This window comes from Sapajus apella, unplaced genomic scaffold (genome assembly GCF_009761245.1).
Source record: "Sapajus apella isolate SASKATOON/1434 unplaced genomic scaffold, GSC_monkey_1.0 scaffold69, whole genome shotgun sequence".
In the NCBI taxonomy this organism is placed as follows: domain Eukaryota; kingdom Metazoa; phylum Chordata; class Mammalia; order Primates; family Cebidae; genus Sapajus; species Sapajus apella.
The window spans coordinates 4013822-4041301 of record NW_022437009.1 but is presented as its reverse complement, the minus strand read 5'-3'; the positions used below and the strand labels follow the sequence as shown (position 1 = coordinate 4041301).

Here is a 27480-nt window from a genome sequence, read left to right as displayed (position 1 = left end):
AATTGTCTCGGGCAAGAGAAGATCCCAGTTATAACATTTTGATCAGCTGAAGCACTAGAGCAATCAAGATAGGGCAGCCACAGGTGCAAACATGATGACAGGGGTCTGGGGTAACCCTTGAACATGAGGAAATACCCCACCATGGGAAAGTGACTCACAAGTTAATGATTACAGTGAAAACAGAAGTTGTGACAAAAATGAGCACATGGGAGAAACAGTGGGACTTTGGTGGTGTTGAAAATGAAGCAGAGAGAGCATACTAAATTGCAAGTTCAGAGAAACAGGCTCTTGCTCCGTCTGCAAAAGACAAATAGTTTGGGACTACTATGATAAGAGAAGCCCAGGGAATAAGATTTTGAAAAACTTGGGAGTACTTGATATAAAAAGAAGGAGATTTAGAATTACATATAGAAGCAAATGGAAAATCAAGGCTGTTTTGAGGGGGTGCGATCAGAGCGTCATTGGAGAGGATGTAGTTTACAATATTTGTTTCAGGCTCTGCACTGGCAGGAGTTTCTGTAGAAGCTGAACTGAGAGCTGGGACGCATAACGTGGGTGGGGCACAGAGCAGCCAGGGAACTGTGATTTGGCTTTTGCTTGGGGCAGAGTATGGGAAGATATGCAAATGCTGAGGCCCCGGACAGTGGAGTCGCCTTGCAGGCAGCACTTCCAGGTGGGATTGGAAGCACCTGCCTTTGCAACATTGCTCAAAAGTAAGCAGTGCTCCCAGGAGGGCTGTCATTTCTTTAGATTACCTGATAGCAGACTCCCGTGATGTTTACCAGCTTCAAGGAGATCAGACCATTGTGAATTTTTTTTTCTTCTGTAGTAAAACTAGCCCCAGCCAGCCCAACTGGGAATTTACTGCCTGAGCTGTTTTCCAACGTAAGTTTTGCTGGCAAAACCAGACGTTGAGTGTTCCCTCGACTCTCAAGGGACCTGTTTACACTGACTTTATTTTTACTGCCAGCTTTCAAGTTGGAAGAGGGAAATTACGTTTAAAGGTCAGCAGGTGAGCAGAAGGATTCCTGACCCGCCATTCCTGTGTGTGTGTGCGCGTCTGTGTGTACGTGTGTGCCTGTGTGTACGTGTGTGCCTGTGTGTACGTGTGTGCCCTCTGTGTACGTGTGTGCCTGTGTGTATGTGTGTGCCCTCTGTGTACGTGTGTGCCTGTGTGTACGTGTGTGCCTGTGTGTACGTGTGTGCATGCTTTTCCAAATGCTAACCGTTGTGCTCTGCTGTGGTTGACAAAACCTGATCACTTGTTTGTGGGCATAATGATGGGTCCCAGGCTGGTTGTTCAGCAGTTTTTTATTTGTTTATTGTAAAGAAAGTAAATCAATCTGTGGGATTTTCTGGATTGGAGAGCAAGGGGTATTTACTGTCAACAAGATAAGGATGAGGAGATATAAGATACTGAGTTCCACGGTGCATCTAGTGTCGGGACAGGAGCATAAAAGGTGGGGAGAAGCCAAGTACGGGGTATTTCTAACTTGGATGGAACTTTTAAGTACTTGGGTGGGAAATACAATTTGGAAAATTGCTCTCTGGTCAAAGAACCAGTCAATATAGTGAAATAAGGTATAATTAGGTTGGACTCAAATTCAATTTTATCAACTCTTCTTTTTAAATTCTTTTTAAAAAATTTCCCAGAAGATGACAGCTGGATTTTCATAATTTGGAAATAAAACTTGAGTGAAAGGTTTGGAAGGAAAATCTCTGGTCCATTACACATTTCCGGAAAAATTCAGTACCGAGAGACTCACATTACTGGGTGTGCTATCTACTCATGAGTGTTATACTCCATTGAGAAAAAAAACCAGGAAGTTGCTGTTCTACTCAGGATTGACCAAGAAGCCATGAAATCCCTTACTGTGGGAGACTTAGAAGATTGCCTGCTGAATAAGGTAAGGACAGACCCAGTCTCTCCCATGCACCCCTTCCCCATTCACACTGCTCCCAACCAAGCCTTGATCCAGAAAGTATCTCAAGCTGTTTCTAAATGTACATAAAATGCTCCTCAGAAAACAGACTGTCACCCATAACAATGTTTGGGGACTTCACATATTTCAGTCTTCTCTTTGAGGGTTCAGTTCCCAGAGACATGCTCGGTATAGAATACAGAACAGAGAGTTGGAATAGTTGGAATCGGGGGGATGGGGGGAACTCCAGCTCTGCAACTGACACTCGTGTGGTCACGAGTCACTTAATCTGACTGAGCCTTGGCCTTCTGCTTTGTAAAATGGGAATAGTAATAGGAGCTTCATGGGGTCTTGGAAAAAGAGCAAATGAAATTAAAACAAAGCTTCTTAAAAACTGTGAAACTACTAGGTTTTTAAATATTATCATATTTTTGGTACACATCAGTTAAGAATTTAATTTCTTCTAGATGGTCATAGGCTGTCAAAAAATGTTAGAACTTGAAGGTGTCTTAAAATATCATCCAGTTTAAGCCTTTTCATTTACGGATGAAGCTACCAAGGCAGGATGTTAATGTTAAAACCAAAATAGTTAAATTGACTGAGAAGTAGGAACTAGTCTGCAGTTTTCATGCCTTTACAAGCACACAAAGCAAAGATCATTATCATAGGGATAAGCAAACTGTATTTCTTAGGCAGAATCATTAAGAGAAATAAATAAGGAAAACCTGGGATGACAAAACTATGGTAAACAAAGTGATTTCCCATTATTCCTCCCTTTGAGGATTCTAAATGGTAGAGATACTGGCTGGCATTTTTTTTCCATGGGTCCTGTATTTTTTGTAAGAAAAAACTCCAAAATCTTTAGCATAGCGTTCAAGTAACTTGGACTGCTCTTTTTGCCCTCTGCTCCCCCTGCATTTCCAGTAGCAGAAATCCTAAACAGTGCTCAACATGTTGAATCCAGCTCGTGCCCGTGTGTTGTTTGGCCTGTAGATTATTTCTAATGTTTTTCACAAACATTTCAAAATAGCGAGGTTTTGCATAGACATGCAGATTGCTGTCTTTTGAGGGGAAAAACAATCAGAATATTCGGCAACCACAGGTCCCAATTTCTTCCCTGGAAACCGTGTGGCGGGGCTGAGTGTTTGTTAGCAGAGCATGTGCTGGCCACCTCTCAGGAGGCTGAACGCTCCGGTATCTGACACTTGCTCCTGGTCCCCGCTGCCTCTCTCACATGCGTCTCCTCTCCATTCCTGTAGGTGATTGACTCTCCCACTTCTGCCCAACGAGAACTGGGCCCTGAGCAGGCCAAGGGCCCCAGCTCCCCCTTGCCACCTTTCCGGCTCATATTCATCCTTCAAATTCAGAGTTCACCTTCTCGAGACGGAGTCCTTGACTCCCAACACGAAGTGTTTCTGCCCACATATTCACTCCCATTAGAATTAGTATCACTGGCACCATTTATTTGGCCATGAGTTGTGTATCAACTCCTCACACTGTCCTATTATCATCTTGATTGGCAACTTACATGTCAAATCATTTCATTCTTTATAAGTTTCTGGAGGGAAGAACAGTGTCTTGCATGTCCTTCTTCTCTTTGACATTCACAGAGTATCTTGCATATATATGATCAGAAATCTCTTCAGAGTTCATTAAAGGTGAGGCAAGAATGGTGTGGAAGCCGACAGGTCAAGGTGCTTACAGGATCTCATCTGATCTAATCAACAGCCATGTGATGTACAAATTGCCTCTGTTTTTACAGAGGAGGAAACAGAGGCTTGTGGAGATTAAATAACTTGTCCATCCAAAGTTACACGGCTAAATTATGAGGGGGCTGAAGTTTTAGCCTCATCTTTTTTAATCCAAAGGCCGTATGTCCTCTGCTAAACTCCGGTATGTCTCTGCAAACACATACTAAGCACCTGCTTTGTGCAAAACACTGTGCTAATACTTTGTACAAAATACTGTGTTTGAGGAAGACCAAGGCCTGAGATGTGGCCCGCTGAATGAGAGAGAAATTTTAGTTTTGGTCTTAGCCGTGTCCTACATGCAGATTTTGCACATAGCTCCCAAGGAAGAAGGAGGGAATTTCACGTGCAGTCAGGCAAATGCTTGATATAATGCATGGCGGACCGTAAGGGAAGCAGTAGAGATTTCAACAGATTGCTGGAGGAGAGCAGAGATGCATTAGGTCTGATGGGAAAGGTGTCTTACAGAAAGAAGAGTGGAGACAAAGCCTTGAACGAAGTGTAGGGTTTTAATAAGTGGAGAAGTACAGGAAAGGTCTTCAGGACTAAGGGAACCCCATTCACACAGTCAAGGAGTGCTTCATTCCCGGTCACCTTTTTCTTTTGGAGAGGCAGAACGGTGCAGTGGTTACAAATACGGGTTTTGGAAGGATGCTACCTGTGTTCTGTAACTTACTAACTCTGGGAACCTGGGAAAATTACTTAAACGTTCTGAGCTTTGGTTTCCTCATCTATAAAACGGGGATAATCATAGCATCCACCTTAAAGAATTATGGGTAGGCACGAATGAGCCTACCCTTACAAAAGGGTCTGCACACAGGAAAGACTCAATAATCTCAGTACTACAGTGCTGCTGCTTCTGCTACGTTTGGGGGCTGCAAATATTCTGTGTGGCCCAAGCATTTGATTCATGGAAGAATTAGTCTAAAAAGGAAGGGATATGATGGTGGGAAGCGTATTTTCTCGTGTGTATCTATCACTGGATTGAACTTTCCATTTCTCTAAATTATTAGCCCCCGAAAGACGGAGATGATACCTGTTTTTGTTTGGTTGAAATTCTTTTAACTGATTACTGGACTCCATGCAATTCCAGAATTGAAGGTCTGACCTCTTGTTTTCTGGAAGGAAGTTCTCTGTCTTTTCTTTCCAGTAACACTCATCGGAAATGACATACACATGGGCTAGCTGCTCATGGGCATGACCTGTGTGCCATTCCTGGCATGCTACTTAGCACCAACACTCCATCTCTCTCGCAAGGAAGCGTACCGGAATGCGAGTGAGTCAGAGTGATATTATTGTAAGGAATAACCTTGAGTTTCCATAATTTATATTTGAAACAGTAACTTATTCGCAAACTTGAGCTATTAATAGCAGCAATATTCACGAACTTGAGCTAATAATAGCAGCAAGTGACTTGTGGGGCAACAATGAGCCTGACGCTGTGGTTAAGGAGGAGGAGAGGAAAGGGGCCCAGGATGGGACATGGACCTGCAACAGCATGGGGACACGCCTGGGAAGAGCAAGGCCCAAACAGAATTTGTTTCCATGTTTTGCCATGAACTAGGTTTGGTGACAAGGCTGTCTCAAGGCTGCCAAGCCCCAGTGCCTGCTTTTCCACACCCTGAAATGAACTTCTTGCTGTATCTGCCTAGGGTGTGGCCAGGAGAAGTGGAGAGAAACAGTCTGGGGATTCTGTGTTGTCACACCATGAGGGTGACAAGAGGTGTCTGGGACTAAGCCTGGAAACCCCCAGCACAAGTCACTTCTGGGCCTACCAAATAGTGCAGTGATGCTGTGTGGGTAAGAACTTATTGCGGGAAGTGTAGCCAGAGACGTGGCAAGGGACGGGGCTGCCCATCGCCTAGTGAGAAAGAGGCTTCCACTCAGGTCCCACAGCAGGGACTTCACTGTCTGGCCCCTGCGGCATGACCCTTTGTGCTTGTGAGAAGCCAGAACAGTTGCTGATGCCCAAATACACGGAGACTTAATGAGTCTTGACTTTAAGTTGAAGGCACTTTTAGGTTCAGGAAGAGGATAAAGGGTAGGTGATACTTCTGGTACATCAGTGCTTGAGGGTGTGGCAAACTGTGATGGAAAGAAGAGTTGGAGGACCTGTCTAGTTCTGCATCTAACTGCTAGTGTGATGTCAGGAAAGCCGCCTGTCATGCTGGTCCTCTGTAAAGTCACACCAGACAAGGCAATTTCTGAGGTCTCGTCCATTTCTAAGATCCTGAGTCTAAATTGCAACAGAAGTGATGGAAGAAGAAAATTAAAACTGGAATTTGTGATTCTAGGTCTCAGAAAGCATTCTCTTATTCTGACTTTCACCTTTGGCAATCAAAACAGGTCATAAGGGTGAGCTAATAACCTGTGTGGCAAGTGAGAGATTATAGTTGTTTTCCAGGAGTGTGTGATCCTGTCCTGCCTGGTAAGAATTTCACCATCAAATGAGGGCACAATTTGGCTGGGCGTGGTGGCTCATGCCTGTAATCCCAGTACTTTGGGAGGTCGAGGCAGGCAGATCACTTGAGGTCAGGAGTTCGAGACCAGCCTGGCCAACATAATAAAACCCTGTCTCTACTTAAAATACAAAAAATTAGCCAGGCGTGATAGAGGGCACCTGTAATCCCAGTTACTTGGGAGGCTGAGGCAAGGAGAATCACTTGAACTTGGGAGGCGGAGGTTGCAGCGAGCCGAGATCGTGCCACTGTACTTCAGCTTGGGCAACAAGAGTGAAATTCCATCTCAAAAAAAAAAATGAGGACACAATTCATTTGTTGAAGAGATTTATAATGAAGTACTTTTTCCAATCGGCTATTCTTCACATGTGTTATGTACACACATGCACACACATGTACATGCATACACTCTTATACTTCTATTAGTTAAAGATGATTTGATGGTGATGAATCTTTCATTAGTTTATTAACTCGGGAAAAATATATTTACAAGTATATGTATATGCATATACACACATGCATATATTTTCACTGCTATGTTCCTAACATTCAGGTTCCATGGAATTACATCAGTGGGGCTGGTAGATTCAGGAGGCTCGTCTTGGTCTTCAGCATATTCTGAGAACTTAACTTAGAGAATACTCTTTCTCAACAACTCTGCCTGCAATGTTCTCTCTAGTTAACTCTTGTATTACTGTTCCCCACTGTACCTGATCAGACTTCAGGTCCCTGAACTTGCCTCATGTTCCCTCTTCTACCACTAGCTTTATCTGTCCTTTATTCAGGCTGGAAAATGTAGCCCGCCACTAAAACCCTCCCTTGCTTTTTAATCTTTCTCTGGCTCTTGCCCAGCAAACTCCAATCTTAGCACCTCAGCGCTTACCTTTGGAGGGCTAAGAGGTGGTGAAGATCTCACAATTGAGCTTACTGGTATCCCACAGCCTCATGGACGCAGCCTCAGCCAAGTCTCGATACTGTCTGGCTATGTTTACACATGTACCTAAACAGACATGTGCCGAAACAGTCTCTCATTCCTTACAGCAGCTGTTTCACCAGTCTATCGCCTGAAACCTCTTCCCTACCCTTTTACCTGTGTCTGCGCCCTTTTCCCCTTCTTTCCTTCTGCCACACCAAGATGAATTCCTCACTCAGGCTTCTGGATGTCATGACTCCTTTCGGGTGGGAAATCCTTATAAAATGGTTTTGCTCTCTCTTCTCTCACCACTGACTCTTTTCTCTCAGCATTTAAAAATGTTGAAGCCTGTGTATCATTTTGCAAACCAAAACAAACAAGGAAAACCTGTTCACATTCCTGTTGTTTTGGTTTTCCCCCCAAGTAAAAGTTCTTGGAGGAGTTGCTTACCTCCGTCTTCACTTGGTTGTCTCCCATTCAGCCTTAATCCACCACTTAGGCCCACTTCTCCCCCACCATTAATGCTAGTGCCCAGCATTCCCTCAACACAGCAGACTCCATGGACATTCGGGGGCCTTGACTCACTCAGCCACTTACTGTTGACTTTGTTCTTGAAATTCTTCCTCTACTTTTGAGACCTCTCACTGTTTATCCTCCCACTTCACCGCCTCCTCTAAGGTGATTATATTCTAAAAATATCACGGAACAATCGCACAGGCATGAGGAACACAGATTCTCTCTTTGTGCTGGTATGCCTGTGCAATTGTTTTCTCTTTCTGGAGCAAGCTTCACGCTCCTTTCTTCCTAGCGGACTCCTACTAAGCTTTCAAGATAAAACTCCAACACACCGTGTCTCCAGGGAGGCCTCCCAACCTCCAAACTGGTGAAGTGTCCTTTTTCTGTGTATCCACAGCATTTGTGCAGACCTCTACCTTGCACCGGAGTGCAGTGATGTCAATTTCCAGTTTATTTGTCTTGCTTTGTCAAGTTATCTAGAAACCTTGTGGCAACATGTGTGCACAGAGCCCAGCATAAACTAGATGTTCTGCTAAAATTACTCGAATAAGATTGAATCATGACACAGTGGGGAAGTCCTGCGCTGGAGAGGAACTTTCATTTTGGGCTTCTAAAAGCTTTATTTGTCATTTGTTATTTTTTCCACAATAGCATCCCCACACTGGTATTCTGTACCTGTATTTGTCTTCCTCACTATTGCCAGTGCATGGCTGTGTCTATTTTATGCATTGCTGTGTTCAGCATTGAACGGCGCCCACCACAGAGCACGTGTTAAATAGATACTTACTGATGAACTGACTCTCCATGTGCTACACAACATGTGTACAAATAGGTGCACAGTCACATTCTTATTCTATGTACATGTGAAGTTGGCTTCCTGGTTGATGGGAAGTATGAGTGAGATCTCAGGTGACTGGCCTAGTTGATGACGTAATTTAGGAAAACAGGAATCTCTTTGACGTGGGCTTTTTTTTCTGGCTGTCGTGATCAGTTTATGGATGTCTCAAAATGATTCTAAAATATGTAGAAACAGCCATTATACCATAATTCAGAGATTCATGGATGGGCGTTAGATTGAGACGTATCTGATATTGCTTAAAATTGGTTACTGGCTGAAGGAGCCTCTGAAGGAGAGTCTTGTCATGACAGCGGCTTGTAAGTGCCTCCTGAGCAAATGATAAAGAGCCCCCTCCATTTCAGAAAAACTTGCAGACCCTTCTGTCTCTTATTTGGATTTTTCTGTGTCTCTCCTGGAGCTTACTAAAAGTTCATTTGTGTTTCCCACAAACATCTATTTCCCTAAACCTTAAGTATCTGATTAGTGTTCAATTTTCTATGAGAATTTCCCAGCTCTTGGTAACTCACTGTGGTAACTCTCTATCAGCAGAAACATAAATGCATGCCTTTTCTTAAGGGTCTAGAAGCAAAATGCAGGGGTGAGTACAGAGACAAACAGGACCATCACTTACTGATGACGTCGGTAGGAGGCAAGCTGCCGAGCGCTGATGCATGTTAAGAAGTTTAATATTCACACCCAGGGCAGCAGGCATGACGGTGCCATGGGAGAGTCTCACCATGGTTTACAAAGCCCTGTGTGATGCCCCGGCCCCTGCCTTGCTCTCCAGACCCACCCCCTGTCACCTTCTGTTTGCCGGTCTATCCACAGCGGCCTCGCTGCCAGCCTTAGGGAATTGTCTGCTTCAGAGGAGGAGCATGGAATCTGCTCTTCTAAGCTGTCCTCATCCTCGCTCAAATGTCACCTCCTTAGAGAAGTCTTCTTTGTCCATTGTCCACCCTAACTAAAATAGCTGCCACTTTATTCTCTAGTCCCTTATCATATTTTATTTTTCTTCATGGGACTTATCATACCTGATATTATATTATACACACACACATAGACACCTAAACACACATATCTATGAAAATGTATATATATACAGAAATACACATATATACATACATACATATGGGTGTCTATGTATAATGTAATATCAGGTATAATACTGTATATTATGATATTGATATTTTATAATTATATATAATATATTATATTTACATATATTCCTGTATTTTCTTTTTTATCTTTCTTTTTTTTTTTTTTAATATATAGACTGGGTTTCACCATATTGGTCAGGGTGGTCTTGAACTCCCGACCTCAGGTGATCCACCTACCTTGGCCTCCCAGAATGCTGGGATTACAGGCGTGAGCCACCACACCCAACCTTATTCCCGTATTTTCTTTTTTTTTTTTTTGGAGACAGAGTCTTGCTCTGTCACAAGGCTGGAGTGCAGTGGCGCGATCTCGGCTCACTGCAACCTCTACCTCCCAGGTTCAAGCAATTCTCCTGCCTCAGCCTCCCAAGTAGCTGGGACTACAGGCACACACCACCATGCCCAGCTAATTTTTGTATTTTTAGTAGAGACGGGGTTTCACCATGTTGGCCAGGATGGTCTCGATCTCTTGACCTTGTGATCCGCCTGCCTCGGCCTCCCAAAGTGCTGGGATTACAGGCGTGAGCCACTGCGCCTGGCCATATTCCTGTATTTTCAACCAGAGGGCAAGTATCTACACTGTTCACTGTTGTCTTAATCACTGTTGTATCCCCAGCACCTGGCCTGGCACCTGCTACATAGTAGGTCCTAGATAAATACCAAATGAATGCATCTGTTATAAAAAAGAACATTGAGGCCCCAACACGTGTCTTCTCAGTAGAGTCTGACCAAAGTCCATCTCCCCTGCGTCTTGGGAAGGCAGGATTTTTGAACTAAATTCCCCGGGTCACGCCTTGCTTTTCCCTTGTCTCCTCAGTTTCTTATGCCAGTGCCTTGGGGCCCACATAAGAAATAACCACCTCTGCTGATCCCTCCTACACCCAGGTGGACTTGAGGCGCCAGCAGATTTCCCAGGCTGTGGAGGAGGTGCAGAAAGTCGTTCATCATTTGACCACAAATATCAGCTCCCAAGACATTAGATTTCAAGTCGTGCCTTACTCTGACACATACAATGAAAATATTAAGGTAAGTAAGTCTCTCTGTCTCTAAGTGCCACCAGCAGAGCCAGGACACTCGGGCAGGGGGATGTCAGTATGTGACAGATGCTTGCCTCACTAAGAATACTCATAACAATTCTTTTTTTCACAGGTACTCTTAGTTTTTGCTATTTACAATCTTATTTTATACGTGCCATTTCATCCAGCGATGTGGTCTATGCCTTTAATCCCAGCACTTTGGGAGGCCAAAGTGGGAGGACTGCTTGAGGCCAAGAGTTTGAGACCAGCCTGGGCAACGTAATGAAACGGCGTCTCTACAGAAAATGAGAAGAAGATAGATGTTATTTCCTTTGAGCCCCCACATTCCTAGATGAGAAAAACTAGGCTTAGAGAAGTCAAATGACTTGATCAAGTCATGTCAGACACTTACGCCAGAACTCACAATAGAGGCTTTTGATTCCAAAGCACATTCCACAGTCACAATCAAAGCTCAGGTAAACACACATTCATTTACTAACCATCTACTTAATAGATTGGGGGTGGGGTGGAGGGAACCAAGGGCATCTGCAAAAAGACAGTTGAAAGTAATTGTCTAAGGGTTGCAGATGGGGAAGGAAGAAAGTGGAAGAGGTGGCACGAAGAAGCTTCAGGAGCAGGCTTGCAACCCCTCTCCCTGCTGAGGAGTCCTACCCAGTGTAAGTGGGTAACATCAGCATTCAGGCAACGCATTAGTGAGGGCAGAACTGTATGCACAGAAGCGACCTCACTGAAACCTGTAAACCACCTGGTGAAAAAGACAGTCTGGTTATCTCCATTTTAGAGGTGAGAGAAGTCAGGCTCTGAATCCCCATCATTCTTTATCTCGATTTTTCTGATGCCACATACCTCTTTCACTTTGTGTTAAATTTGTATGTATTCATGGCCCGTTTCTCACAACTGACTGCAAATCCCTTGATTGTAAAGACCATGTTTACTGATCGTTCTGTTCCTAGCACCCAGCAAGGTGTGTGGCCCATGGTAAACACTTAACTTATATGGAATGAATGAATAAATAAATGAGCAAAAGCATTAGTACCTGAACAAAAGACCGTTGCTGGCCTATTATGTCTCAAAGTCGGTGGACACAAGAACCACTAGAGAGATTTTGGGATCTGTGGATTTTGAAACAGAGTTAGATTGTTGGAAATTAATTCCAGGGTGAAAATTGTAAAACTAGGTTGAATCCTGGAATCATTTGCCCAGCTCTACTACCCAGGCCAATCTAACTTGAACACATGTGAACCAGTGACTAGACATAGACATATTGCATTACTTTTCTTAGCACTATACCCTAGGAAACTTCTTTCAGCGGTCCTACTTAGAATTCATAGCTTAAAAGATATCTTGTGTTTACATATGTCATGTCTTACATATTAAGCTCTGAAAATAGTTACAGCATAGGATATAAAATTGCTTTTATCTTAGATCAAATTCAACATGGTTTTTTTTTTTTGTTTTGGTTTGGTTTGGTTTGGGTTTTTTTGTTTTTTTATAAAGATGGGGTCTTATTGTGTCACCCAGGCTGGAGTGCAATGGTGCAATCATGGCTCACTGCAGTCTTAACCTCCCAGGCTGACCTTCAAGCCCCTCTGGGACTACAGGTGCAAATGCCACCATGCCTGGTTAATTTTTGTATTTTTTTTTTTTTGTAGAGGTGGGTTTCATCATATTGCCCAGGCTGCTTAACAAATATTTACTAAGCACCACTTATATGACTAACAACATGATCGTTGCGCTTTTGAATTCACGTAAAAGTTGATTGAAATAATGTACAGATATTAAATTTCTATACTTTAGATGTTTTTTCCTCTTTTTAAATCCAGCCACCTTTTTATGGGTACCAGAAGTCATGTGGATGCATCATCTAAAACATCAAACTATTGTTTTCTCAGAGTTAGGCGGAAACAGCTGGAGCTGATTAGGGTGTTCACCCCTCAGTGGGTCAGTGACTGGTCCTGGGCAAGGGTTAACCAAATTCCACGGTCAGAATTTTCCATGAAGAGGAGGCAGCTGACCCCCAGCCAAAGGTGTACATGAAGTGGGACATGGTCAGAGTTCAGGCTCCTTTGACGGCTCTGTTTACCCACTTGCTCCATCCCTCGGCCGCTGGTCTGACTGCTTTCCCCCACTCATTGCTTCACTGGTTCCTGGAGAAGGGGATTAGGTGGATTCTGATAGTTTGCTTTTTTTCTTTAAACTTAGAGCCATCTCAACAGCTCACATTGTCTAAACAAACAAGCTTTCATTTTGCCTTTGATTTTGGAAGGGTTAGTCATGAACACTGACCATGGGTTATCAGTACAGGCCCAAAAAAAAAAGGGAGCCATTTTACAAAATCTTTTCACCTCCCCTCCTATTATGACTTCTTACCTTTTATTTGTGTCCAAATATTCACCATTCCATGTCATTCATTCTTGGGTGAGTGCCAGCTTAGGGTAGAGAAATAATAACTGAACAAGCTGTCAAATGACCTAAACTCGAATTCTGACTCTTCTATTTCCTGGCTGTGTGTCCTTGGAGAGATCTTTAAGCCCCTCTGCACCTTGGATTCCTCATCTGGAAAATGGCACTTTTGGGAGGCCGAGGTGGGTGGATGATCTGAGGTCAGGAGTTCAAGACCAGCCTGGCCATCATGGTGAAACCCCATCTTAAAAAAAGAAAAAGAAAAAGAAAATGGCAACAAACTTACCTTACTGTGTAATTATGAAGTTGAAATGGTCAAATGCATTAGAATTACAGTGCTGCATCTTCATGGAAATCAATGCATATTCATTCTTCTTTCTCAAACTTCAGATCCCTGTGAAGTTCCTGGTCTAGTTCATTGTCTTTACTTGCAGATTCATGAAATCATAAACTCAGCGAGTTAATTTACCTACTTGAAGTATTTACAGTGGTTCAGTGGCAGAACAAAGATGTAATCCACTTGCAACACCCAGGTCTAGGTCTCTGTGTATCTGGTCGCACTGCTGAGGGTGGAGTGGTTAACAGAGCTGCCTGGTGAGACAGGTTGGTTCCCAGGATGTCTGTTACTTTCTGAATCTATTAACTCATGCTTATTTTCAATCCTTTCCTGACCCCAGGTTTTGGCCCCCACTCAGTTCCTTGTCACAGTCCCAGTAAAAGGCCTGGCCGGCTACAGGGAAGCCAGGGAGCAGCGCTGGAGGTACTATACCCTGCAGGGCACCAGGCTGCCCTGCCCCTTGCGAGATCCCGAGGGTCTGCAGCAGTGGCTGGAGGTGGAACAATTTATGAAGAGCCTGTGGCAGTGGCATGAGACAGATGTGAACATTGACGGAGACATTGTACCTGCCAAGGTCCTCCTGGTGTTCCGGAAGCTGGTGGAAAACGCAATCAGAACCTGTCACCTCTCAGGTGAGCTGATCGGGAACAAGTACAAGGGAAAATTGCTGACATTCCCTTTTCACTCTATAAAACCTCTGCTTGGGTGTTGTCTGCAGCTCACACCCTAAATTTGAGAAAGTAATCATGTGCTCTTCACATTTATTTAATCCTCAAAATATGAATCAGCGTTTTTTTCCCTGCTGTTAATGTACAGACAATTGGAATTCATACTAACAAAATAGTCGTGTGACTTTAAGAAAGTTACTGTGCTGACATAGTTATAAAATGCTGTGGATTATTAAGCCTTAACCAGGCCTAAAAACTTAAGCATACTTTTTTTTTAAAAAGGCAAATTATTCACAAACCCCAGGTCTTCGTGATCAGCACATTTCTGCCGCAGCACCTCCTCCGTCTGTCTGCAGTACCACTGTGCTGAGAGTCCACATTTGGAAACCACCAACTTGTACCAAAACACAAAATCCAGGAGCCATAAAGAACTGATTAAGTTTGACAACTCCAAAGTCTTAAACTACTGTACAATGCAGCATATGTACACACACACACATACACACACACACACACACACACACACACTCTTTTTGTTCACACAAAGTGAAAAAGTGAATTTCAAACTGGAAATGGCTAATTTTCTTAACTTTTTATATTTTCTTTAAATACAAATAGTTTATATTTTATAAATTTATTTATAAAATATAATTTTCTATTATTTATATTTAAAGAAAATATTAAAATTTATGAAATATAAATTTTAAGAAAATTTATATTTTCTTAATTTATAAACAAGAAGAAAGATAAGCTGACCAACAGAAATAATTACCAAAAAAAAAAAAAAAGGAATCATAGGAAAATAATACAAATGGCTTGAAAAAAATAAGAAAAGGCGTTCCATCTAATGTATATTTCAACATATATGGAATATACTAATGTTGTGTGCATTAAAACACCTAACTAGTTAAAAGAAATGAAAAGTGTGATCTCGCTTAGTGTCGAGCTGGCATGGTGAAGTGGGTATTTTCATGTGGTTATTAGAAGTGTAAATTGGTGTCTCCTTTTTAAAGGGCAATTGGTCTGTTTTTTATTTTTATAATGTGCTTACTTGACAATTCAACAATTCTAGTTTTAGAAATGTATTTATAGAAATACACAAAGAAATATGCACCAGGATATTCTCTGCCATCAGTTTTATCATAGTAAATGGCTAGAAGTAATATAAATGGCTAACAAAGGAAAATTGTTTATTTGGCTAAATTGAATTGTGCTATCTCTGCCTCCTGGACTACTATGCAGCCTTTGAAAAGAACAGGCGGCCGGGCGCGGTGGCTCAAGCCTGTAATCCCAGCACTTTGGGAGGCCGAGGCGGGTGGATCACGAGGTCAAGAGATCGAGACCATCCTGGTCAACATGGTGAAACCCCGTCTCTACTAAAACTACAAAAAATTAGCTGGGCATGGTGGCGCGTGCCTGTAGTCCCAGCTACTCAGGAGGCTGAGGCAGGAGAATTGCCTGAACCCAGGAGGCGGAGGTTGCGGTGAGCCGAGATCGCGCCATTGCACTCCAGCCTGGGTAACAAGAGCGAAACTCCGTCTCAAAAAAAAAAAAAAAAAAGAACAGGCATATGCCCCACGCATATATGCAGAGCTATGAAAAATGCATGTGCTAGATAATTAAGTGAAAAACCAAACTGCTAAACAACATGAAATTCCATCTGTAGGATGTATTTGTACATACATTTGCTTGTCTAGATGAACAGCTATGAAAATTTCCATAGTGGTAATAGTTCATGTTTAATAGATTTTTTATTAAGTAGAGTAAATTTCATGGATTATTTAGTTTAATCCTTGTAACCACACAATAGAATAAGAATTCTTTTCCTACCTGTTTTAGAGATGAGAAAATTGAGACTTAGCAAGATTAAGTCACTTCTGAAGGTCACACACCTCGTAAGCAGAGCCAGCTACAGAGCAGGGTGTGGGCCGATGGGCTGGCTCCAGCACCCGCTCACCTCTTAAGGCTGTGTGACATTATTCATAGTGAAAGTGTGGAGCAGAATTCAGACCGGGCCAGGTTGACGAGGTGCTTTCAGTAAACAATGCTAAAGTGCTTGTCATGTTCCTGTCTGGGCAGCTCTGATAAGATGCAGACAACAAGCCCTTTATCCCACCCTGGCCAAGGAGAGGAACGTTTCCCTTCTGAACAGCCTAACACAATTAATGTGCTTCCATTTTCTTACCTGTGCACGGAAATGCAAAATAATAGATTCCTATCTGTTTCAAGAATTGGGATGAGCAGAGAAGGATGAATAGATCCTGGTCTATTCAACACTGCTTATCTTTATCTGTAATGAAGGCAAATAAACAAAAACTGTATCTTTTGAAAGAAGGGGGAGCAAATTAGAAATGAGGAAATTCTAATATGTGAGCTGGAAAACTCCCAGATGCATTAGTTTGCTCTTCTTCTCTTTGCCTGGTTAGAAAACGAGGCAATGGACGCTTCCTTCCAGTCACCTGACCCTTGAAACAGTGGCTGTAACGTGCTTCGACGTATTTTGTGGTTACAGAGGTTTCCGATGATAGGTACCTCTGAGACTCGGCTAGCTGAGTGGATGGTAAAAACAAATACCATCTAAGAGACTGAGGCTCAGATAAAAGACATGTGAAGCCAGATTTCACCAAAGGCATATGAATACATAAGGAGGCTGATGCTGTCCCTAAGCAGTGTCAGAACATTGAGGTGAAGTGGGAAAGAATGGCATTGACCTTCCCTATGTTTGCATTACTCTGAAAACCAACATTTAGATGTTTGGGTGGAATGGAGAAGGATACAGAAAAATAGTTAGCTTTCATTTTACGGTAGCAAATACAGATGGTCCCCAACTCGCCATGGCTCAATGTATAATTTTTTTTACTTTACAAGGGTGTGAAAGTGATACATATTTAGTAGAAACTGTACTTCAAGTACCCATACAACCATTCAATGAATTCTGTGAGATATTCAAAACTTTATTATAAAATAAGCTTTGTGTTAGGTAATTTTACCCAACTGTAAGTTAATGTAAGTGTTCTGAGCACATTTAAGGTAGGCTAGCCTAAGCTATGTTGATGCATTTTCAACTTGCAATATTTTCAGCTTCATTAAGATGTGACCCCATTGTAAGTCAAGGGGCATCTGCACTACACTTTTTCTTTCTAGTTGAGCCTTCTGAAAAGAGTCTATTAATTTAAAAGGAAAGGTACCATAAAAGCCTTGGGACTGGGGGAGAAAGAACAATCCACCAGCAGTGAGACTTCTTAGCTCCAATGCTGGCTAGCTGACCAACCATCTGGTTTTGAAGTCAAAGCTCGATCTCTGACATGCTACAGACGCTGTGAAAGCTGCCACACCAGTTGCAAGGAGCTGGTCAGAGCAACTGCTCACACATTCCTTGTTTGAACGCCTGTGCTGTGCAAGCCTTTCTCTTCTCCTTACCCAGCTGGTCATTTCCCAGCAGGTAAGGTCAGCATGCTAGGAAACCGCTCTGCAGTTTGGGTTGCCGTGGAAACATCTGCATATCCGGTGGAACTGGAGCTGGTCCCCGCAGTGGAGATCCCCACTGCCTGGTCCGAGAAAGCCCGGTGGCCTCGATGTCTGCAGCGCTGGCCTTCCCAAGAGAGAGTGGAGTGCATCAAGGTATCGGTGGGCGGGACCCCCGCTTGCTAGAGCAGTGATGCCGACAGCTTACCCAGTCACAGCATTACTGACTGCCAACAAGTTTCCGAAAGAAAGTTGAGGTGTCACTAGATCAGCAGCTCTCAGTGTGGGCCCTGCACCAGCGTCACCTAGGACCTTGTTAGAAATGCAGCTTCCCGGGCCCGGCTCTGGACCTGCTGAATGAGACCCTGTGAACAGGGCCCAGCAATCTGTGTTTTAAGAAGCCCTCTGAGTGATGTGATTCTGATGCGTGCCCAAGTTGGAGAACTGCTTCAGGAGAGGAAGTGGGTACCACCTTCTAACTGTCCACATCCAAGGTGGCTTGTGGTCTCCCTGACTCCCCCTTCGCATCCCCACGTAGGATGTGCTGTCTGCCTGGTGGCAGGTTCCCCAGATCAGTGGACTGCTTCAGAGATGGCTTTCTACACCGGTGAGCGTTGTTCTTCTCATTTCCCAATATTTTTCTCTTTATTCCAGTCGTTTGGGTTTAACTTGTTGGCCAGTTCAAGTTATCACTGGCAGCTGAGCTTCTTCCGTGCTGAGCAGGTGTTGCTGGAACAGCTGGATGACGATGGGGGCTGCCGTAGGAAGTGTCTTCAAGTCATGAGGCAGCTGAAGGAGGATGTCTGGTGCCCGGGGATCAGGCCGGTCATCACATCTCACCATCTGCAGGTGAGTGTGGGGCAGGTGGGAGAAGGCCCAGGGGCAGCTTTGGAGAATAACAGGATAGGTCATTCTCCCTGTGGCCTCTGTGGAGCCTGGCCAGAGCCACTCAGAAGGCGTGGCATGTGCGAAAAATTCAGGATAAGGCTCTGGTATCTACACGTGCCATCCAACAAATGATTACTTATTATGGAAATATGTAAAAGTCACAACACCCCTGCCCAGGGTAAAATTTCCTCCCTCCCTTCCCTCTCCCAATTCCCTTCTCTCTCCCACTTTTCTTCTCCTCTTGCTTTTATTTTACCCACCAAACCAACCTGAGTGCCCGCTAAGTGCCGGAAAGCCTGCTGAGGTTCAGGGATGAATTACAAAATGTGGTTCGTGCCTCACACTTTGATGGCTTCGTGTTTGCTCCGGTCTTAGAACCAACTCCAGCCTAAGCACAGCTCCTCATGCACACGGACCCACAACACAGAGGGGAGCCAGGAAATGCAACACAGCAGCCACCACACAGGTAGTGCCACACACCTCTTTCCAGGATCCAACTCACCAGGCAAGGATTTTCCCTTGCTCTGCCAGCACCTGCCTCCCCTTCCCCTAAAGCCAAGAGTACATATTCATTCATGCCTTCCCTCATTCATTCAGCAAGCTTTTATTGAGATTACTCTGGGCCAGAGGCCTGCCCCATTACCTGCTGTGGGCCCAACCCCTGCAGGCACAAAGGTGAACAGACACAGATGTGGTTCCTCACTCGTGGCACTTCTGATCTAGCATGGGAGATAGACATGGGTGAGGCAAGCCCGTGGTGCGTGTAGAATCACACAGTGAGGAAGCGCAGGAAAGCGGGGAGCATGGCTCTGTGAAGGCTCAGAGCAGCGGAGCCTGACCTGGACTGGGCAGTCCCTGGAGAGGTGGGCTTTGACCACCCTCCCGACTCCCTCTTTCTCAAATTGTGTACCATACAGAGTCAGGTGGACTCTTATGTAGCAGCTGTGTGCAGCCTGCCGGGGTGGAGAAGTAGGAGACTCTTGCAGGACACCCCAGCCCAGCCTAGCGTGGGTCCAGGACCTTCAACCCTCCTCCCTGGCCCCAGAAAGGATGGATGCCTTTCTACTCAGGTAGTCCCTGGGGCAGTCACCTGTCTGTGAGGTGCCTTCCTCACGTACGCTTGCCTGCTCCTCCTCTCATTTGATGGACAAAACCGTCTTCCAGCCTCATGTTACTGTGTGTGCTGTAAAGTAACTTATTGAAGGACAGATACCACATTGGTCTTGTCCAGCTAGCATGCTGACCTTACCTGATGGTCTTGTTCATTGACAGAAGGATGAACGACACCCCCAGTACCTCCCCAGTGCTTTGTAGATAGTAGCTCAGTAAATATTTGTTGAGCAGTTGAATGAGCGGCTTCACATCTTAGCTTTTCTTTTTTGTGTGTAAAAAGGTGAAGTCTTGGCTTCACATTCTTATGTTTCCTGATAACCTATCTTTTTTGACCTTGGAAGAATCTGTTAACATCTCATTCACACCCACCGGGGCTTTTCGCTGGTGTTCCAACGTTCTCAACGTGCCCTCAAGCACACTCCCCTAAAAACACACAGGCTGTTCTCCTGGATGGGGGGGCATGTGCTTGCAGAAGATACATTGATTCGTTCCGTGGATTTAGCTTCTCTTGCTTTCCTTTATACAGGCCACACTAGGAAGAGGCAGAGCTGAGAAGCAAACTCAAGTCTATTTCATGTCAAAACCTCATATTCTTAACAATAGACCTCATTCCCTCTCAATTAAGATGGATAGAAATGCATTCAGTGACATGAATATTTCAGGCAGGATTGAACGGGGCCTCCACGGGTCTTCCAGCCCATGGCTGCTTGCAAATCTATACACCCCGCAAGGCTGACTTCTATTCTGATGGCTCCTAAGTCGCCTAGTGGATTTTAAGACAACTTAAGGATTCTGTTTCAGTCCTCCCTGACCACCTGCATGGCACAATACAATTGTGCGTTCTCAAGGATGGGCATGTTTTTTAAGGGGCCTATTTCTGGAGTAAGATAAACAGAAACAGTGCTAACTGCCTTTTTCTCTGGTCTTCTATCCTTAGTCCGCAGGCAGAATTATCTCCCATTTAGGCGTTCCTGCCCTGGAAATGAATGGGATGATGACTGAGTGGCTGGATTCTTGCCAAATCTTCATTTTGGGAAAAGTAGAAGAGGTTGGATTGCAAAACAGCGTTAGGAAGCTGTGGCACTCAGACTCGCCTCACCTTAAGTCTGACACTCTCTTACGAGGCCCTCACCTTCTCCCCAAAAAGGCTCTGCTCCAAGACTGTTTCGTGTGAAGCCAAAGCTTATCTTTCATTGGCTTATTTATTCCTGAAACCCACTCAGAGTCCACTGGCTTGCTTATAATGAGCTTAATGGCCTCAGTTTGCTTAGGGAGATACCTTCATTAACAAGAAGAATTAAATTCTTTTTCTGATATCTAGGTTATCTTCATTAGCATGAAATTAACTCATTTATTCAAAATAATATAATCTAAATAGTTGCTATGAACGTACAACCGCTCTAAAAATAGACTGTATAAAAATACTCAATATCTAAACCATAACATGAATGGATAATTCATTAATTCACTTATTCAATAAATGTTTACTGACTGCCTCTCATGGGCTAGGCTCTGCTGGTACTGGGTGCCTTCATAGTGAATAAAAATAGGCATCAGCTGGGAGCGGTGACTCACACCTGTAATCCCAGCACTTTGGGAGGCCGAGGCGGGCGGATCACGAGGTCAAGAGGTCGAGACCATCCTGGCCAACATGGTGAAACCCCGTCTCTACCAAAAATACAAAAAAAAAATTAGCTGGGCATGGTGGCATGGGCTTGTAGTCCCAGCTATCCAGGAGGTTGAGAAAGGAGAATTACTTCAACCTGGGAGGCGGAGGTTGCAGTGAGCCGAGATCGTGCCACTGCATTCCAGCTTGGTGCCTGGTGACAGAGCGAGACTCTGCTCAAAAAAAAAAAAAAAAAAAAAAAAAAAGGCATCGTTCAGGGCTGTCATAAAGTTTATAATCCAGTAGGGGAAATGATAAAATTAATCACATAAATATAAAAACTACGACTGTTGTCACTGCTTCTTATGAGAAGTACATGGCTAAGAGAGTGTGCAATGAGTGTACTAGGGAAATTTGATATGATGGACAAAGAAGGGAAAGAGGTGTGTCCTTTGCAGCAGAAGCAGAGTGTGCAAAGGCCTTGTGGTAGAAGGGAGCATGAAATGGTTGATGTGGGTACATGGAGACAGCAAGAGAGGACATGGGTCAAGATGAGTCCGGAAAGGAAGGCAGTGACCAAACCTTCTAAACCACACCACGTTGTTTTTAGCTAACAAACAATGGGAAGACCTTGAAGTATTTTAGATGAGAAGGGAAGTCGATGTCTATGCTTCAGAATGATCCCAGTGGTAGCAGTGTGGATGGCGATCGTTGGGATGGTGGCAAGAACAGGGACAGGCTGATGAGATGGCTGCTGCAGAGGTCCAGTGAGATGTGGAGGCACGGGAGGGGGATGGTAGAATAATGCTAGAGGTGAAATGAGTGGGTAGACTCCAGAAATACTTAAGCAAGAGGATTGCAGGACTTGACTGGGGGTGGTAAGAAAGAAGGATGACTCCTACGTTTGTGTGTTGCACAACTAGCTAGCTAAGCGACTCTGGAGGCAGATCAGGTTTGTGCAGGAAAGGCAGGGGTTCAGTTTGAACACGTTGGGACTGAGATAACTTTCGGATACCCATGAGATGCACGGTAAGGAAGTCAGAGGAGAAGTCTGGGCTGGAGACACAGATTTGCCAGTCATTCATATGTAGTGAGAATTAGAGCCGCTGCTGTGGAGGGAACACAGAGCTGAGGCGTGAGAATGCAGAGAGGAGAATAGGGCCTGGAGCTGAGCCTCCAGAAATGCCACCTCCCGCAGCAGGCCAAGGAGCATAAGCCTGCCAAAGAGGCGCTGCCGGGCCAGGACAAAGCCCAGAGAGGAGATTGCTTGGAATCAAGGGAAGGATGGCTGAGGAGGGAGGGCGTGGGGGTTCTCTGCTGAAAGGTCAGGTGAGGTGCAGGCTGACAAAGGCCTGTTGGATTTAGAAACGTGGAGCTCATTGGGCCTTGATGAGAAGAGCCTTTGAGGATTAATGAGAGAAGAGTCCGTGTTGGAGCGGATTGAGGCGAGAAACGGGAGGAGTGGAAATGATGACAAATAATAGAGCCGACTCTTCGGAAAAGCCTGGATTTGCAGAGGGAAGAGTGAGGGCGGGGCGGCTGAGGGGTCGGGGTGGCCGGAGGGCTTTCAGCTGGCGAAAGCAGTTGAGGAAGACAGTAATCGGTCATGTACAGTTCCTGGAAGGTGGGATCCTGAGCCCCGTGGAGGGGTCAGCCCCACAGGCAGGAGAGGCAGAGCAGGGAGGAAGAGAGGAGGGTGCTTCAGTGGGCAAGATCTGTCTAGTTTGGGAGGATGAGGGGTTCCCTTTTCCCTGTGGAGCAGAAGGCAAAGGCATTGCCTGGAGTGGAGACCATGGGAGATGTTGGAGGAGGGTGAGGGAATAGATTCGGAAGAGGTGCGGGGTTGCTGGTAAACGGCGGCCCATCTGAAGCTGGGGATTGTGAATTCATGGCAGATTCAGTCTGCCCTGGGCAACTCTTTTCTCCCTCTTTCCAAGGGCACATATGCTCATTAATTGTTTCCAAGATATCCTCCTCAATTGCCTGAAACCACGTCTGACAGCACTTCTTCCTTCCACAGACCGTGCTCTTTTGGACCTGCGAGAAATATCCCCACTTTAAAGACTGGCAGGTCTTCAGCAAAGCGTTCTTACGCCTGGTGAGGAAATTGCACAAGTGTGCGAGCCAGCACTTCCTGAAACATTATTTCGTCCGAAACAGCAACCTCTTTCAGTGCACCAACCCCATCGAGCTGGACGCTGTGGCCCAAAAGGTGTCCACTTTCCTGAAGAACCCCCAGATTAGCCCACCCTGATGGACTAATTTTATTCTGGCTTGTTCTCTTTATGGTTCCTTAGTCAGGTGCCAGGATCCTGCCTAGGAAAAAGGCCACAAACAGCCACAGAAATTACATCAAACCAGTAACACTTTGCAGGTGGAGGAACTATGCCTCAGGATGTCTGGCCCAGGCCTCCCTGGAGCCCAGCAAGTGTTTCTGCCCCAGCTATCTCTCCCGGGGACGCCTCTCATCAGGCTTCCTCAGGCTTGGATTCGGAATTGGTGACAGTTTTGAACTTAGTTTCCTTTGTCCAGACTCTGATCGTCTCACAGCGAAGATGGAGGCAGAACCCCTGGAAGGCCACACACGAGTCTGCTGGCCAATTGTGTACCCAGCCCACCGATCATGGGCGCATTCTCCTGCCATGTGTAAAATGGGAATGTTAATGTACCTACCTCTGAGCAGGGCTGGGTGCCTATGACGCTGTGCTGGTGCCTTTTCAAGGGGAAGGCACTGGATCAACACAAAGTGTTACTGGTTGGTTGAGCAGCTGGTGTTTGCATCCTGGATCGGTACCCATAGCAGTGATGCAAAATTGCACCTGATGAGTTAGCAAGCCTCTGCTTCCTTGCTGCCCTCCAGCTTCCTTCCATGTGGGTCCTGAGGTTCTGTTTGCTTCGCTGGTATTCTCTAAGCAGGGAAGGACTGGTTTTGATGACAAGCGTAAGTCAAAGATAAAAGTACAGCTCTTGGCCTGATCCCAACCACAGCCCTCTCTTTGCTTCCCATGCCATGGGTCATGGATGAAACTTCCTTATATGTATGTAAATAACCTAGTATGTGGTCTGCGTGGAGTGACCTTGGTGTCTGTCACCACTCAGTGTGTTCCTTTGCTCTCCTCATTCACTCACTCATTGACAAATAATGCTCATTAGGCACTGGGAACACAGGAAAGAGCAGGGTGGATGAGGACCTCCCCCTGGGGATGCCGCCTAATGGTGGAGACAAGAAATTAATGACAGATAAACACGCACAGTTATTACGATCGGAAGCAAGTGCTCTGAAGGACATAAACAGAATGTTGAAGTAGAGTCCACAGAAAGGTCCCCAAAAGATGAAAATGCAAATAGCTGAAGGGGAAGGAAAAGTGACTAAAGGCAAGCCTGGGAGGGCTGGCATGAGTCAGAGCAGCTGGCCTTGTAAAGCCAGGAAGGAATCAGTATTTTATTCTAAGATCAAAGGTGTGACATTTGACCTCTCCAGACGCAGAGGGTATCACGATCTGACTGCATTTTAAACGATTGTTCTGGTAACTGCATGAAGCAGGTCTGGGGACTCACACAAGAGCCGGGACACTGGGTGCTCTCCAGCCACCCATCTGGAATTTGACAGAGGCCCACAAAGTAACATACTCTGTGTGGCACAACTAATCAGGAATTCTAGGAGTTCTCGGTGAGATCAATTTTTTTTTTTCCTGGTGTTTACTTAATACTTCTCAACTCAAGGGGCTCCTTTATTACTTTTGAAGATTTTTGCCCACATGTCTATGCCAAAGATCCATTTCTAAAGCGGGAACTACTGATTTTGTTTTGATGAAAATTAACATTTGAAAATAAAAAGAATTATTTTTCAAACGTACTGTAACCAAATAGTGGGGTCCCAAGACTATCACATAACAGATAATGATTTTTAAATACTGAAAAAAAGGATTTCCAAACCTACAGTGAGTTTACAATTTTTGAAAACATGAAGGCCTGGTGCAGTGGCTCATGCCTGTAATCCCAGCACTTTGGGAGGCTGAGACAGGAGGGTCACTTGAGACCAGGCGCTGAAGACCAGCCTGGGCAACATAGCCAGACACTGACACCCCGTCTCTGCAAAAAATTGAAAAATTAGCCAGGTGTGGTGTTCAGGAGGCTAAGGTGAGAGGATCCCCTGAGACCAGGAGCTTGAGGCTGCAGTGAGCTTTGATCACACCACTGCACTCCAAGCCTGGGTGACAGAGGAATCACCCAGAGGGAGTCCCTGTCTCTAAAAAAATATTTTAAAAAAGAATATATGAAATGATGAACAAACTAGCATTTTGATAAACCATCAACACTTGTATTCAAATTCTCATATTCTTCTATCTTAGGAAACATCATTTTTGAAAAGGTGGCAAATGTAACACATTTTTTTTTCTTTTTTCTCACATAAGGTCAGTGGAGAGTAACATTTTTAAATGGAATCTTGGCCGGGCAGGGTGGCTCGCGCCTGTAATACCAGCACTTTGGGAGGCCAAGGTTGGCGGATCATCTGAGGTCAAGAGTTCCAGACCAGCCTGGCCGACATGGTGAAACCCTGTCTCTACTGAAAATGCAAAAATTAGCTGGGCGTGGTGGCATGAGCCTGTAATCCAAGCTACTGGGGAGGCTGATGTAGGAGAATCGCTTGAACCTGGGAGGCGGGGGTTGCAGTGAGCCGAGATTGTGTCACTGCACTCCAGCCTGGGTGACAGAGAGACTCCATCTCAAAACAAAAACAAAACAGAAAAAGACAAAAACGAAAGTCATAAGCAACGTTTAAAACGGCTATACGGTAATAGAATTGTAAAAAGTGAAAACTGACTGTAACATTGGTTCAATATGCGTATATATGTGTGGAGAGGAACTGACATGCGCCACGCTGTGTGATTCCAGTAGATTCTTCCCGTCTTTCCCAGATCTGTGGAATTTCGGAGGAAGTGGGGCTACCAGCAGCTTCCTGCGTATTCCCAGTTCTGGCCAGCAGAGGGTAGCAAGGGACCACATATGAAAGGAGCCAGGTCCCACCCATTCTGACCATCGGAGCCCAGCAGGTGTCACCCTTCTCAGTCCCTAACTTACACCTGGCCCCTTGAGAGCAAGGAGAAGTGGATTCCAGCTCATGCTTAAGTTGTTGACCTTTCCTGCCACTTTAGCCTAGATTTTCATGTTTCTCCTTAAAGCCCAGATTTTAATAGGGAGGCTGTAAGAGGATCGTCCATCCTGGCTTCTGGAGCATTCACCTCCATTCTGGTTGCTGGGACACCTCAGAAAAGTCTGACAATATTGCTCCTTTATTCTGTTCTGTTTTTTAAAAACATTCTCCAAAAGACCTTTCCATCCTTCTTCACTCTTCCAGGCCCAGGACTAGACGTGTAGAGGAATGGTTGGTATTCAGCCGCTGCAGATGACCTGCTTGTGTCCACATCCCAGTTCTGATGCTGAGGAGCTGCATGACCTTGGCAAGCTGTTTGACCTTTCTGTGTCTCCAGTTCCTTCTCTGAGAAATGGGAATTGTGATGGCCTGAATTGTGTCCCCCGCAATTCATAAGTTCAAGCCCCAACCCCCCAGCACCTCAGGATGTGACCGTATTTAAAGAAGTGATTAAGTGAAAATGAGGACTTTAGCTGATTCAGTCTGATGGGTGTCCTTAAAGGAGAGGAGGTGAAGCACACAGAGAGATGGCAGGGCTGAGCACGCACAGAGGGCAGCCATCCACAGGCCAAGGAGAAAGGCCTCAGGAGAAACCAACCCAGTCCACGCCTTGCTCGTGGACCGCCAGCCTGCAGAACAGGGAGAAAGTGAATTCCTGTTACCTAAGTCACCTCATCTGTGGTATTTTATTATTTTCCTGTGGCCCTAGGAAATTATTACAGGCATCATGAGAGAATGTATACCGCATAGTGTTAATGAGAGCAATACATGGAATGATGGATGTCAAAGGCTCTTGGTTGAGTACCCAGCGTGGGATAACTGCTGAACAATCGTTTTCATTTTAGATGCCCACCCCTCATGCCATTTGCCCATCTCATTCCTGATAACTGTACCAGACCACATATAAATTCTTTGTAAAGAAACTAGAAACCATCAAGGGGAAACGAGAAAATTCCACTGTCAATTCTGTAAGCCCATTGTCCCCTTTGCCCCTCTTGCTAAAATAGAGGAGGTGTCTCCCTGAAAGGCCAGTTTCTCCATATGTGTCAGCTCGGACACCTCCCAGCTCTTCAGTCTTTCTGTTTATTTCCTGGAGTTTCCTCCACATTCTCCCACAACGGCTACCTCACTCTCTTTTTTTTTTGAGACGGAGTTTCACTCATGTTACCCAGGCTGGAGTGCAATGGCGCGATCTCGGCTCACCGCAACCTCCGCCTCCTGGGTTCAGGCAATTCTCCTGCCTCAGCCTCCTGAGTAG

The 27480-nt window shown here is 45.0% G+C and overlaps 1 protein-coding gene across 3 annotated transcripts; it reads left to right on the top strand.

The window, feature by feature from the left end:
• MAB21L3 (mab-21 like 3) lies at window positions 1-27332 on the top strand. Of its 3 annotated transcripts, XR_004260227.1 has the most exons (8): window positions 1169-1460; window positions 1654-1907; window positions 10436-10576; window positions 13668-13959; window positions 17438-17616; window positions 18115-18309; window positions 23088-24737; window positions 26427-27332. XR_004260227.1 is itself a non-coding variant. In XM_032249631.1 (7 exons), exons 2-7 carry the CDS (start codon window positions 1860-1862, stop codon window positions 23319-23321), a joined length of 1089 nt encoding a protein of 362 aa, XP_032105522.1. In that variant the 5' UTR covers window positions 1-1012; window positions 1664-1859; the 3' UTR covers window positions 23322-25003. The 3 variants fall into 3 exon arrangements, 2 of the variants coding, with proteins under 2 accessions (XP_032105522.1, XP_032105521.1); XM_032249631.1 differs by lacking the exons at window positions 1169-1460; window positions 26427-27332 and adding an exon at window positions 1-1012 and having other exon boundaries at window positions 1664-1907; window positions 23088-25003; XM_032249630.1 differs by lacking the exon at window positions 26427-27332 and having other exon boundaries at window positions 23088-25003.
• Window positions 27333-27480: the final 148 nt, after the last annotated feature.